Genomic DNA, 15,049 nt, shown 5'->3' with positions numbered 1-15,049 from the left:
AACTTACATGTAACACGTATTCATGTGTTTATGCATCGCATCCAGCAGAAATTATAATAAACCAACTAATACTTCAGTTCCTGTAGGTTCGGTTGGAGGGCAGGAGGCTGTATTCAATGGAAACTGCCCCCAGGTGTGTAGGTGTGTGGGGGTGATGTGGGGTGGGGGGGGGTGTTGGAGGTGGGGTCATAAAGTCATAAAGTCTACGTCAGTGCTATCAGCAGAGAAGGTCAGGCTCTAGCTGGCAGTCTTCACTCAGGTCCACTGGAGGAAGCTACGCACACAGGTACAGGTGAGAGGTAACAGGTGAGGAGAAAAGCACAGTATGAGCTGGAGCCCTCAGGTGGCACCATGTACGTGAGTTACCTGTTGGAGAAGGACGGCAGCATGTACCCGAACTCAGGGAGACACCCCGGCCTCAACCTGAACCCTCAGACCTTTGTTTCCGCTCCTCCTCCTCCTCCCCCACCTCCGCCTGCGCCTCAGTACTCGGACTTCACCGGATACCATCATCATCATCATCATCATGTGCCAGGTATGAGTGGTGAGGCTCAGACTGGTACCTGGAGCCCAGGTTACCCCACGCGAGAGGACTGGGCGCCCTACAGTGCAGGACCTGCCCCACCTGCCCCGAACCCTGGACACCTGGCTTTCAGCCCACCTGAGTTTTCCCCAGTGCAGCCCCCTGGGCTTCTGCCCCCCACAGTGGGGCAGCTTTCCCCCAGCGCCCCCCGCAGGAACCCCTACGAATGGATGAGACGGAACACAGCGCCTCCTAACCCAGGTAAAGCAGCACTGGTAGATTAGCCCAGGCAGAGTTGTTAACCTAATCCTAACCACCTAACCAGAACCCTAATGCATGTAGAGCTAAGCAGGTAGAGCTAACCCAGGTAGAACTAACCTAGGTACAGTAACTCACGTAGAGACAACACAGGTAAAGTAACTTGGGTACCACTAGCCTAAGGCAGAGTAACCCAGGTAGAGCTAACCCAAGCAGGGCTAACCAGCTGGCGTAACTCGGGTAGTGCTAGCCTAGGTAGAGCTAATCCAAATAGAGCTAACTCAGTGAAAGCTGATCCAAGGAGAGCTAAGCCAGGTAGATCTAACCCAGGGACAGTAATTCAGGTAAAGCTAACCCAGGTACAGTAAATCAGTTTGAGCTAACCAAAGTAAAGCCAACCCAAGTAGAGTAACTCATGTAGAGTTAACACAGGTAGAGCTAACACAGGTAGTGCTAACCCAGGTAGAGCAAACCCAGGTAGAGCTAAGCCAGGTACAGCTAAACCAGGTAGAGTAACTAATGCAGAAAGAGCTAACCCAGGCAAACCTAACCTAGGTGAGCCAGGTAGTGCAAACTGAGGTGGAGCTAACCCAGGCAGAGCTAACCCAGGTACAGCTAAGCCAGGTAGAGTAGCTCAGGTAAAAGTAACCAAGGTAGATCTAAACTAAGTGAAACTAATTCAGGAAGAGCTAACCCAGACAAACCTAACCTAGGTGAGTCATGTAGTGCTAACTGAGGTAGAACTAACTCAGGTACAGATAACCCAGGTAGAGTTACACGAGTATAGTAACACAGGTAACACAGGCAACACAGAAAGAAGCACAGGTAGAGGCAAAGAGCTGTAATTTAAAAACTGAATATTTCTATGCTATTTTATTTGTAAGGCAGGTGAGAGAATTTGATCTAAAACATCCTGCTTAATTATACATGTTGCAGAAAAAGTGTAAAGTTTAAACGGTCAGTGTGAGAAATGTTCACAGTCAAGCTGATTTATTGGAGCTGATATTTAAACTCACTGGCCTCTCAGGTTCAGTTTAGTGGCCTCAATTATCCGAAGCACTTTTAACGACCTACAATGCACTTATTTTTTCTCTATCACAAATGACGCACATTTATAGTGAGAACCAATTTCTTTACAGGTTATATTACTGTAAAAAGTAGATCTGTTCATATTTATCTGAATAAAGTGGGTCCACTGTTTATTATAAAAATGTATTAAATTTGATTCAAATTTTAGTTCATCATAATGTGAGTTTAAGAACTGAATTAATAAATGGAGAAAAGAGGACAGAGTAGAAAAGAGGAGTCGTGATCTTTTAAACTCCTTCATGTCCAACAGCTACATTTTGTGTCATGAGGAAAAACTTCATAGAGCTTGTTCTGATTGGTCTAAAGTGCTGAAATTTTGAATAATTATACCTATAATGAACATCTAACAGAAAACATTAGATTTGTTTGATTACATGTCATTTTTATACTTTTAATCACAAACAAATATGGATTTTCTATTGTTTTGTTAAAAATCAGAAGTCTCATATGGCCAAAACTCTACATTTAATGATAAATGATAATTATAAATTAATAAATGATAAATGATAATGACAAGTTAAGTGCTAATCTTACCTTTTAACCAGATGGTGTGAAAGATTTTTGCCTTCAGAGTTCGGAGAACAAATGCACCAAATTTAAACACTTTGGTAACACTTCGTTTGTAGGGGGCCATGTAATGCGCTTATTAAACCTTAACAACCCAGTATCTAGTAATTAACTGGCTACTCACTAAATAATTAAGCAGTAATTAAAGTAAATTGAGCACTTTCCAGTGAATGTACGTCTTGTAGATTATAATGTTCTGCACAGCCTTTTCAGTGTTCCTTATTATATTCTTGTTAAGCCGATAGCTGGTAACTCATTAATGAAGCCAACTACTAATTACCTGTCTACTCATTACTACTTCATTAAGGTTTAATTACATATGATATATATCATGAATGTGCATGCATCAATAATTTTAGCCTGTAATCAACCTGTGCCTTTTGACTTTTAGAAGCAAACAATGGTCAGGTTAAAGATATAAAGATATTTCTGTGTTTATTCTGCTTCATCTTAATGACTGTAGAGAATAAAATGTGTCTATTGAATGGATACTTTAACCATTAGCCAATCAGAGTTCAGCTTTTATACAGTAGACGTGTTGATGTTGACGTACAGATACTGATGTAATGTTGATGTTGATGTGTAGATTGTGTAGATACTGATGTGTTGGTGTTGGTGCTGTTTTAGTGGCAAATTTACAATATAGTGATGATTATATACCAAATATTAAAATATCAAATGGTGCAAATAAACTATCACAAGCTTGTTTTATATGAAAAGCACACAGTTTGCCTGCTCACTGTTTACCCATTTCAAACCCATGACTAAAAGTGATTGACTGGTCATTCCTTTATATTTTTGACTGTAATTCAGTGATTGGGTACACTGTAATAATATGATTTATACCCAATGATTTAGGACAAACTCAGCTTAACAGTAACATCAGTAAGTAATACAAATGTTTAGTGTTTAAGATGGAGATAATATGCAACAGCATAAAAGCCTAAAAACTAGTAATCCATATTTTTTTCACATTTTTAATGAAAAATCAACAAAACATACAGAACAAAACAATTTAAACAATTTAAACAAATAATCTGAGCAATTCACCACTTTAATAGCTTATAAAAGTCAGTGTAGGCTGTTTTCTGTATGTACTGATCTGGGATCATGTTTCTCAGCTCTGTCGGTGGAGTTTTCAGTTTATATTCTTATCAGTGATACGAGCCGTATCACACTACTCACATTTCTCAGCTGTCCTCTGCATCACCCTCCAGAAGTCATTTATAGTATTTCAGCACCCATCTTAAAGAAAATGATTTTTTTTTTTCTTAAAAAAAGTCTGTTTTCAAAAGTTTCAAAGTTTTAGTCAGTGCTGGAATCGAATGCGTGCCGTCACATTTTCAGGACTTTGATTGTATCTGTTAGATGACGATGTTTAGCCCCTCTGATTGGCTACCAAGTGATGACAACAACAACAAAAACAAAATGCACTTAAAGTTGATCTGTACATATTCAAGCCTTAGAACGCTGCACTGTAAAACATAATAATCATACTTTTCTGTTTACTTATTTGTTAAAATTACTAATACAAATCTAGTAACACATACTACTGCTTGTATATTTATTAGCTTCTGAGGTAAACGTAAAAATTTGGATCAAATTTGGATCAAAGATCTTTGAGTTTTTTGCCCAAAAAGCTTCCCAGTATTATTTTTGAACTCCAGTTTTGTTGGTTTCTGTTAAACAGTAAAACTGTGTGCTTTTCATATAAAACAAGCTTGTGATAGTTTATTTGCCATATTTTGATATTTGGTATATAATCATCACTATATTGTAAATTTGCCACTAAAACAGCACCAACACCAACACATCAGTATCTACACAATCTACACATCAACATCAACATTACATCAGTATCTGTACGTCAACATCAACACGTCTACTGTATAAAAGCTGAACTCTGATTGGCTAATGGCTAAAGTATCCATTCAATAGACACATTTTATTCTCTACAGTCATTAAGATCAAGCAGAAGAAACACAGAAATATTTTTATATCTTTAATCTGACCATTGTTTGCTTCTAAAAGTCAAAAGGCACAGGTTGATTACAAGCTAAAATTATTGATGCATGCACATTCATGATATATATCATATGTAATGCAATATGAACAAAAAAATCAAAACTATAACTACAAACAAATTATATTTTTAGTCTCAATAAGGCTTGATAAGAGCATTAGAGGACCTCTGGAAAACAGCTTAATATATCGCAGTTACAGCATTATAAACCTTAATGAAGTAGTAATGAGTAGACAGGTAATTAGAAGTTGGCTTGATTAATTAGTTACCAGCTATTGGCTTAACCAGAATATAATAAGGAACACTGAAAAGGCTGTGCAGAAGATTATAATCTACAAGACATACATTCTCTGGAAAATGCTTAATAAACTCTTATTTTTCTAATTTATGAATGTAATTCTTTTTGTAAAATGTTATTTTTGTGTCGGAGTGTGCTGTCATGTTGAAAGTGAAGTTTGTATTTTACATGTTGTTGTTCTCACCATGATGGTGCTTTGTGTGCAGGTTTATCAGTTCAGTCTGGAGCCATAAATGCTAACAGAACAGTAAACATACTTTAAGCTATTAGAGTCTTCAGAAATGACTGATAGTCTAGTCTAAACTAAGCCATTTATTTATTACTGTATGAAATGTCCATTTACGCAAGAAAGGTCATTGATTCAAGATAACCCGACTAATTCAAGAGCAAGCAGAACTCGTAAGAGTAGAGCACTGCAGCTCTGTGGAAGCCATTTATAATGACTGGGCTTTGAGTTTACTTGCTGCAGAAGTGTGGATCACTGATGAGAATGTAAATGAGAAAGTAATTAAAATATAAAGTTATTTAAGCTTGAACCCGTTAAGTAACCTGACTTTTTTTGAGGCAGTAAGTTTGCATGATTTTTTTATGTCAGCAAATTTAAGTATATAGCATGGAGGTTGTGCGTCATGGTAAATGATAGTATAACAATAACTGAGCTGTACATCATCACCAAAACACACCTTCAGTTTTCTGCAGCAGTTCTGCAGAATAAAGAACAAAGTAAGGCAAAGAGGTGTGGCTTTCTTTAAGGAAGACGGTCGCATAATGACTAAAGCATCATTTATCTGCATTTACACTATGCTCAGTGAAATTTAACGTCAGACATTTTTTAAATATATTTACATGTAGTTTGTTTACTGTCTTTCAGAAGTGGGAAAATGTAGGCTTGGTCATTTTCGGACATTTATTTCATGAGAATTTGAGAAGAGAAAGTTGAATATTAAGCAAAATGTCCAACACAAAACCAACTTTACTGCATTATTGCAGAAAGAGCCATAAAACTGTGTCAATATCAGGTTGAGCTTGAGTTTTTTCAGTGTTTTCCAGATGAAGCTGAATGGGGTTTTGTTCTGGTGAGTCTGTAAAGCGTTTCACAGCACATCTTGTTCATTGAATTGTATTATATTGGTTTCTGGCTGATTTCGGTTGGTTTAGGTGAAAAGCTCAATGACAGGTTCAGAGTTTGATGTATTGTTATTGTATATAATAAAGTAGAAATTAGAAGAAGAAATTAGAAGTAGAAATTTTGTAATGTTTAGCTGCAGCATAGAGCCAGTCATGACTTGGCAACCAGTGGTCAGCAAAAAGATAGTGTTGTTATCACAAATAACAGCATGACTAGAACACTTCTCAGCCAATCTCATTGGAACTAACTGTTGGACAGGCTGCTCTAATTGTCCAGAATTACAGAAGACTCTGCAGATGGCAGCAGTTCTTTTCAGGAGACTCACATTCAGTTCCTCAAAGAATCTGCAGACACACCTCCAAGTCTTAGAAGCTGGTCGATCATTTTCTGAAGTAATCAAACACATTCAGTGGTGTTGAGGTCTGGACTCTGGGGTGGTCAGTCCATCGTTCAGCTTCTTTGTTTGATGTGTCCGTCTCCTTTTCTCAGTGAGGTTCTTCTTGAACAGCTACACATCCTTTCAGACCCACAGCGCTGAGTCGTCTTCTCACAGTGGAAGGATGGACAGAAACACCTGTGGATGTTTTCAGATGTGAAGCAGCTTGATTTTCTCCTCTCTCTCTCAAAGATGGAAGCTTTAAGTGCTGTTTATCTGATGGGGGCAGATTTGGTGTCTACCAGGTCTTCCAGGTGGTTGTTAGGAGTCTCATTTTCTCTGTAGCTTTGAATGATTTTTTTCAATCATTCCAGTTTGGGAAACTCTTGTTTTTTCACCCCTTTCTTATGCAAGTGGATTATTGTACATCTAATTTAAATCAATTAGGGAGGTTACTGTTTTGCACAGTACTGTAGGTTCTGTGGTGTGGTTTGTTTATGGTGGCCTGTTTCAAATTGTCCCCAGTCAGTAGCAGAGCTTTCAGTGTAAGAGCTCTAAAACTCTGCAACACCTGTAAAGTCTGTAAGATCTAACTTTGATTTCATCCTTTAAAACACATTTTAAACCCTCTTGTTCACTCGAACAGCTCTTCCCTGAGGAGGTGTTCTCTAGGCTGGATGGTTTGGGTTCCATCTGCCTGTTTCTGTTTTTATTTTCTTGTGAATGTATGTTTTTAGACACTTTATATATGATATTTCTTTAAGGAGAAAATGTAATAAAATTAATATTGCCTTTAAAAAGTAGTGATCAAAGGCAGAAGACCTGTCACAAATGACTGTAAATAGAGAATTACATTATATTATTTATCATTTCATAATTTCTTGTTGATCCCAAAATACTAGATCAAGAATAGTTTTTGTTTTTAGGTTATAATTTTCAAATCTACATTACATAATTTATAACTGTACTTAAAATAACAGAAATTATGAATATGACAACTGACTCCGAACATCTGAGTAGTATTGGAAACCCAGCAATCACATAAACATCCACTAATGAGGAGAACACGGTCAGGAGCTGTTATGTAGACCCATTAATATTTACAGTATGAGTTTGTTAACATGCAATATTTACACATTTGAAGCTGAATTGAATGTTTCTATTCAGTCAGTGTCAGATCGGAGGATTATAAAGTGATATAGTGATAGAAAAGCAGAGCAGATTATGCTGTTTTTTGGTTCTTCTCAGGTGTGACGTTGATGAACGATGGCTTGATTAACATTAATTCTCATGAAGGAGTTTAAGTGTGTGTGGAGTGTTGATTTTTGTAATAAAGGCGGTCAGAGTGATTTAGGACTGTTTGGCATTGCAGTCCTAAATGACCATTCTTAATGGGCTCGGTCGGTTCAGACGGGTCGTTTCTAACCCAGATTTAAGCTCCATTATCTTGTTGTCCCAGACGGGAATTTTATGGTCGGTGTTACAGATTAACTCCGCTCTGAGGGCCGTTCTGCTTTATCATATCCACACTTCTCAATCACGTCACATTAGTTTGAAACTGAAACATCTCAACATCTCTGTCGTCCGTGACCTCAGAGCCAATGACCGAGAAAAATAAACCACCTGATAATCTGGTATCAACACAAACAGTAAACAGATCATCACAGTGCAGTGGACAACATTCTACATCATAACGAGGAAAAAGAGGAATAAAATAGTGGCACTGAAAGTCAACAAAACTCTGAAACTACCTTAACCCCTTAATGTCCCAGGCTGATTACATACTATGGCTTATTGTTCAGGGATTTCAATGCAAACTGGCTAAGCTATTCTTAAGGTATAGTGTGGGTACCACTTTAAAACAAGATTACCCTGATAAAGTGTTCATGAATGGTTGAAAATTAGTTTATTAGTGATTATTAATTAGGTGATAAAGTCCTTAAAATCATTAATGAGCAGTTAAAACACATAAATAAAAAGGGCAACAGTGACTTGTTTGCTCAGATTCATTTATACTGTTAAGGTTTGGATTTTAATGTTTACTGAAGTTATTTTGTCTTCTCCATCACATTTATTAATGTGTTATGACTGCTTATTAATGGTATTTAAAGTGTTTATGACCTAACTAATAACCATTAACAAACTAATATTAAATCATGCTTTATAAGGGTAATCTTATTCTAAAGTGGTACTGAAGGATGTAATTAAACTTTGGGTCCACCAGTGGACCCTGGCCATTTAAGAGGTTAATTAAAAGTATGCTTTTTACTGAATTAGCCCTAATATTGCCTTCATGGTGTTCATGCCTTGAAATGCCTCTTCCTACATTCTTTTGAATTATTTCTGGCTCACAGTTCTGAAATAAGTGGGGAAACTGTGTGGAAAGTGTAGGTTGTAAATGTTCAGTTCATACCAAATTTATCATTTTAAGCAGATGAGGAGATATTTTATTATGATTTGAATGTGATGAAAAGTTAACGTGTCTAGCTTTGCAGAAAAAAAAAACACCTTTGCTATTATGTGGCCAGTTTGTTTTTAAAAAACAACAAGCAAGTCAGAAGTGCATGCTCAGGCCTGTCCATTCAGAATGGAAATCAGATGTTAGTGTAGTAGTCTGTTACTGTGTAATAACAGTGTAATTATATAATTATATCATATATCATATATAATCATAGTTATGTGAATTGAATGTACAGATATAAAATAATAATGCTTTTAGAGTTCTAAGCATTAAAGCCACATCACATTGCTGTAACTGAGAGGTTTAAAGTGATCAGGGCGCACGTCTCTGAAGCCATACTGCAGCTTTAGGAGGAGCTCTTCTACGCAAACAGTTAAATTAGCGCAGATAGCTCATCACAGCAGGCGCCTGGCTGAATGAATGTTAACTAGAGAGATTAAGAGGTGTAATGAGTGTTTCTCAGGCTCACAGGCGAACAGCCTAATGACCCACAGTTCCTCCCTGCGGCCGGCGCTCTCCTCCTCCTGACATACGCTTTAATATTTAACCCAGCTCCTGCTGGAGCACTTAAGCTTCATCTCTGCTGCTGACAGGCTAAATGGAGTTTGATATACGGAGCCAATCCAAAAAAGGCTCAGGACATGCTGCCCCACTGCTTTATGTGTGTGCTTTTAATTACGGCTCTGATAAATGGAGCAAAGACGTGGCACAATATGTTCACTGTGTATTATTTATTTTCCCAAAACAGAGAACCTCATCTGAACACTACACACTTTCCATACAGTCAAAATACGCTTTTAAATAGCAAACGATGAGACACTCTTCACTTCTCAAGCCTAAATCTAAATGAATTAAAATACAACCAAATCCATCAATGAATCCATAAAACTAAACCACTTAACATTAAACCTAAACTGCCTCACGTATGAAACTATCTCACATTAAACCTTAACCTAAACTATCTCACATTAAACCTTAACCTAAACTATCTCACATTAAACCTTAACCTAAACTATCTCACATTAAACCTTAACCTAAACTATCTCACATTAAACCTTAACCTAAACTGTCTCACTTTAAACCTTAACCTAAACTGTCTCACTTTAAACCTTAACCTAAACTATCTCACATTAAACCTTAACCTAAACTATCTCACATTAAACCTAAATAATCTTACATTTGACCTAATTCTAAAGTCTCACACTAAACCAAAACTCTCACATTCAACCTAATGATCTGTCATTAACCCTAAACTGTCTAACATTAACTCAATAACCGTTCAAAGCTCATCTGTTTATAGTAATGATTTATAATGCTGCTGTACTTCACTGTATACTGTTTGTATTTATATGTAGAATTATATTGTTTATTGTTTTGGTTTTCATGTTGATGTCTGTACTTGGTGAATAAAGACTCTGATTCTGAATTTTGTTTTTGTTCTTTGTTGTTCTCTTGTCAGGTGGAAAGACCAGAACCAAAGATAAGTACCGGGTGGTCTACACGGACCATCAGCGTCTGGAGCTGGAGAAGGAGTTCCACTACAGCAAATACATCACCATCAGGAGGAAAGCAGAACTGGCCACAGCGCTCAGCCTTTCAGAGAGACAGGTCAGTTTTGGGCTTCCTATCAGATTAAAGCAATTGTCCCAAAAATGTAATTTACCCCCCCCCCACCGAATGTAATCGATCAGCCAAGACTTGTTTGTTTATTTGACTTACGTAGAACTTCCAGACGAACTAAACTGATGTTTTTTCTCTTGAAATTGTTAATCAAAACATGATTGGTTGATTCCTTCATCACTTCCTAATTATGTTGACAGTTAAACTGACATGTAAGGCCTTCAGTTTGGCTCCTGAAGTCCTAACCAATGACAGAGCTGACTAGACTGTATCAGCCTAGATACCACAGAGAAAACAATCCTGATTGGAGCATGCTCTCTTTTGGTTGTTTCAAGATTTTAACCCTTTCCAAACACAACTTGACAATGAATTAAAACGGTTCTTTGGAGTGATGCCAGAGAAGAACCACTTTTGGTTTGGAAAAAAAACATTTCTGTAAATGAGATGCATGTGAAGAACCTTTAAAAGGTCAAAATAACGTTCACATAATGTATTTTTTATATGTGGTTGGTGTGGTGTAGTGTAGTGGTTGGTGGAGTAGTGGTGTAGTGTAGTGGGTAACACCTCTGCCTTCTATGCCGTAGACTAGGGTTTAATGCCCCGCCTGGGTCAACTTCCTTCACTATACCAATAAGAGTCCTTGGGCAAGACTCCTAACACTACCTTTGCATACCTGTGTACAAGAAATGCTCCATTTGTATGTCGCTCTGGATAAAAGCATCTGCCAAATGCTGTAAATATGAATTTAAATTACTACTGATAATTTCTTGAATTACTCTTAAGCATCATCACCTGTCTGTGAAGCACTTTGAGCTGCCACCGGCATGAAAAGTGCGATATAAATAATGATTATTATTATTACTATTATAGAGGTTCTTTACCAACTTAAAAGTTCTTCACAGGGCTTTGTTTGTAAATGATGAGGTTCTGAAACAAGTACTAATGAATCCAGCAGGTCGATGTGGTAGTAGAAGGACCCAACACAAAAAATAAATAAGTAATCTTTTGTAAAGTGAAATTTTTCCATAGCAATGGATCTTAGAACTAACCTGTGTGTCAATGAGGCTCTTAAGGATCAAATGAACGTTCTCTCAACAATTAGTCAGTAAAAGGACGCACAAGCAGTGGTGGTGATATGATTCTGGGATAGAAATAAGCCAAAAGCACAAATAAATATGAATTTACAAAATATGTGACTCAATTAAAATTTTAGATGTTGGCCAGTCAAAACACTAGTTTAACCAATAACCCTTATGATGAGGTACTTGCTAGACAGAAGCTCATCAAAGAAAATAAGACCTTCACCCACCGCATAAAAACTGAAAACATAACATTATTCAAAAGACATACAATAACTACTAACAATTACCCACTTTTGAATGTGACTCATTCGATCTGAACAGATTTAAAAACAAAAAAAAAAAAGAACTGCAAGCCAAGTTGCTCAAAGCAAGCTGAAATTTTTGGTCAATGCACAGCAGATGTCGATTAGGTTAAATTACTGTTTTGTTGTAGCAGCTGGCTACAGGACTGAAATCCAAAGTTTGACCCACCCGCAAATTTGTCATGCTCATCCCAAACAGCCGTCCTGGTGTCACTACTGCTCACAGGCTGGCAGTTTAGCTCAGTGTTACCAAAATCTTTTGAAGGATAAACAATCACAACAGTAGTGGCACAACTGTGGGTGATAAACAGCACCTGTGTTGTTTTTATTACCCTTTATTACATCTATAATATGTGGATGTTCTTTAAACTTTAAAATACTTTCTTCATACTCACACATCTCATTTAAGAAAAAAGGTTCTCCAAAGAAACAGAATGGGTTCTCTTACAGCATCGCTTAAAGAACCCTTTTTGACACCTTAATGTAAAAAAGTCTTTTATTGTAAAACTTACAGAATTTAAATACAACCATGATTATTCCATTGATTAAAAATGAGCTAAAGATGTATATGTGTACTTATTATAGATGTACATTTCTTAGTTTCCAGAAATAATTTGGCCTTCTCTCTGAACATCAATCATTTCACCTTCAAATTACCTGCTAATCCTAAAGGTTCACATACTTTTACCACTCACAGATCTGTAATATTGGGTCATTTTTCTCAATAAATAAATGATCAAGTCTAATATTTTTGTTTCATTTGTTTAATTTGGTTCTCGTTATCTACTATTAGGATTAGGTAAAAATCTAATGAAGTTTTAGGTCAAATTTATGCAGAAATTGAGAAAATTCTAAAGGGTTCACAAACTTTCAAGCACCACTGCATTAATCTTTCATAAGCCGTTGCCCATATACAGTGAATACTGTTGAATTTTGCTATATATATTCTGTCTGTGTTTTATTGCATCTGTGCTCCAGTTTCTGACCATTTTATCGTTTTGTTTTTCGGGTTCAGGTGAAGATTTGGTTTCAGAACCGAAGAGCCAAAGAGAGGAAGATCAATAAAAAGAAGCTCCAGCAGCCTCAGGCAGCGTCCACCACCACCCCCACCCCCCCCAGCTCAGCCATCCCCAGCAACGCAGCTATGGTAACCAGCAGCAGCGGCGGCCTCGTGTCGTCCTCAATGCCAATGACTATCAAAGAGGAGTACTGAGAGAAGAGCAAGTTTTAAAGCGATAGTTCTGGAAAATTCCTCTAGTTTCCCCCTTTTCTTTAAATTAACTGGATCAGCCAAAACATGTTTGGTGTCTAAAGGTTGCTTCTTCAGTTTTAGCACTGGAGCTATGTGGCTAATGTAGCTAACAAGTAATGGAATACCCCACCAATTATCGTGGTGCTAACTGCATGCCTAAATCATCACAGACTCGCTTGAGACATGTTAGTGAAGTTGACTTCCTATTTGCCAGCTTCTTTTTTAAAATTTCCATTCTACCTTAAATGGCACAGCAGTCACATTGAGTGTGTATGCATGCACTTAATAATCCGATAACTGCAGAAAATCAGATTTTGTCAGTAATCCGATCAACGCGTTTACATGCGCTTGAATAGTCAGATAATGGGGAAACTCCAGGTCCACATGATTCTGGCAGTAATCAGGTTTCTACTTCACAACGAGCCAATAAACTCACAGAAGAAGACGCGACATAAACATAACACTCAAACTTCATCCCGTGGCTTTGTTTTTTATTAAACATCACGCCACCTTACCTGAAAATATGAACATACATCATCTAGAAGATAAAGAATATTTAAATCCTTTATTTCGTGTTTGGTTTCAGTGCCTCTCCAACACTGTTCTGCTGCGTCTCACGATATCCACCGTCTGTTCTTGCGCATGCTCAGACTGAGAAATCCGAAAGAAATCAGAGTAAGAGTTTACATGCACTGAGAAATCTGACCACTGAGCTAAAATCCAGCTCTCTTTATCAGATTTCTTATTCAGATTTCTAGATTGGAGTATGGTGTTTACCTGACCATTTGAATAACTGCAGGAATCTGATTATGATCGGATTATTGAGTGCATGTATACGCACTCATTGTGGTGGAATAGGAAATTTGAAAAGGAAGCTAACAAGTAAGAAGCCAACTTCAGCTTCATGGCTCAAATGGAGCTGTCAAGCAATCTCCAGCATTTACATTAAGGGGAAGAACTGTGAAAATTTTGTCACTCACTGAACTATCGCTTTAATGTCCAACTGTACAACCGCCTGGCCCACTACAGAGGAGAACACCAACCTGAGAACACTTGTGCTTAACCATGAAAAAGAACTGCAATAAGCTGCGCATTCTGTGAAAAAGTTGAAAACTATTAAGAGAAAACTTCAAAAGAAGGAAAAAAAGTGTCGCTATGACTGTTTATTGTTTGTCATTTTGGCTATTTTTGTTTGTTTGTATTGTTAATAATACTTTTGCTCTACTCATTCAATGGGCGGAAATATTGTGTATATAATTTTAATTCAAATGCTGAAACCTAATAACTGTATATTTTCAAAGTAATTTGTAATAAAAGCTTTGCTGTGGATCTGCTGCTTGTGCAGGATTCATTTTTAGCTGAGCTATTCCTAGATATCATGCTTTCTGCATGGCCTTAATTCAAATGAGAAGAGAAACAGAGATGGAAGGAGGGAAACAGAGATAGAACCAGCAGGAGGTTCATGCAGGAGTTCGGCCTGTTTGCACAGTGTAACGACACGGCTGGATAAGAGACAGTTGCATGCTGGGTAAGAGGAGAGTCATTTCAATACTGATCCTGGTCTGGTGCTCTTATCAGCGCTGTGGTGGAGAGAGAGATGCAGGAGGAGCAGCAGGAATATCAGAGCTCAACGCTGCCCGAGTAAAGCCTGTTTACCAACCCAGTCGCGCAGCCAGGGCGCGGCGTCCAAAGGGCAAAGAGATGAGCTTCAGAGCAAACAGAGCACCATGTCCCATCTGCCCGTCTGAGAGAATCTCCCACTGACTCTCACCGACGAGCAAAGTCGGACACATTTTACAATGTTTTAATACCAATAATCATGTTTCTTTATCCTCTTTGCGGTAACTGACCTTATTAAAGCCTAATCGGGTTTATTCAGAGAAAAACAATATCATGGGTAAATATTTGTGCCAATGTTACTGCCAGTGCTACTTTTATTATAAAGCCAAAGGACACACCCGCTTTATCCCCTTGTGATGTCAGCACCCATCAGCACTCAAACCTTTCAGCTGTTTGAACCACATTTAGACCAAAAGAGTTTTAATATGAGCTTTTAACAATAGTTTAGA

At 37.7% G+C, this 15,049-nt stretch overlaps 1 protein-coding gene across 1 annotated transcript; it reads left to right on the top strand.

The window, feature by feature from the left end:
* Positions 1 to 243: 243 nt before the first annotated feature.
* Positions 244 to 13,723, top strand: cdx1b (caudal type homeobox 1 b). The gene is made up of 3 exons (XM_036588639.1): positions 244 to 784; positions 10,184 to 10,332; positions 12,744 to 13,723. Exons 1-3 carry the CDS (start codon positions 352 to 354, stop codon positions 12,939 to 12,941), a joined length of 780 nt encoding a protein of 259 aa, XP_036444532.1. The 5' UTR covers positions 244 to 351; the 3' UTR covers positions 12,942 to 13,723.
* The last annotated feature ends 1,326 nt before the right edge of the window (positions 13,724 to 15,049 follow it).

The sequence above is a fragment of the Colossoma macropomum genome, unplaced genomic scaffold, assembly GCF_904425465.1.
Source record: "Colossoma macropomum unplaced genomic scaffold, Colossoma_macropomum, whole genome shotgun sequence".
NCBI classification, from domain to species: Eukaryota; Metazoa; Chordata; class Actinopteri; order Characiformes; family Serrasalmidae; genus Colossoma; species Colossoma macropomum.
This window is presented reverse-complemented; position numbering and strand designations above follow the sequence as displayed.

Bases quoted from the DNA above. Each gene is read 5' to 3' on its own strand.
- cdx1b (XM_036588639.1), top strand. From the start codon at position 352: ATGTACGTGAGTTACCTGTTGGAGAAGGACGGCAGCATGTACCCGAAC. The intron at 785-10,183 runs GTAAAGCAGCAC...TTCTCTTGTCAG, and splicing joins CACAGCGCCTCCTAACCCAG to GTGGAAAGACCAGAACCAAA. The intron at 10,333-12,743 runs GTCAGTTTTGGG...TTTCGGGTTCAG, and splicing joins TCAGCCTTTCAGAGAGACAG to GTGAAGATTTGGTTTCAGAA.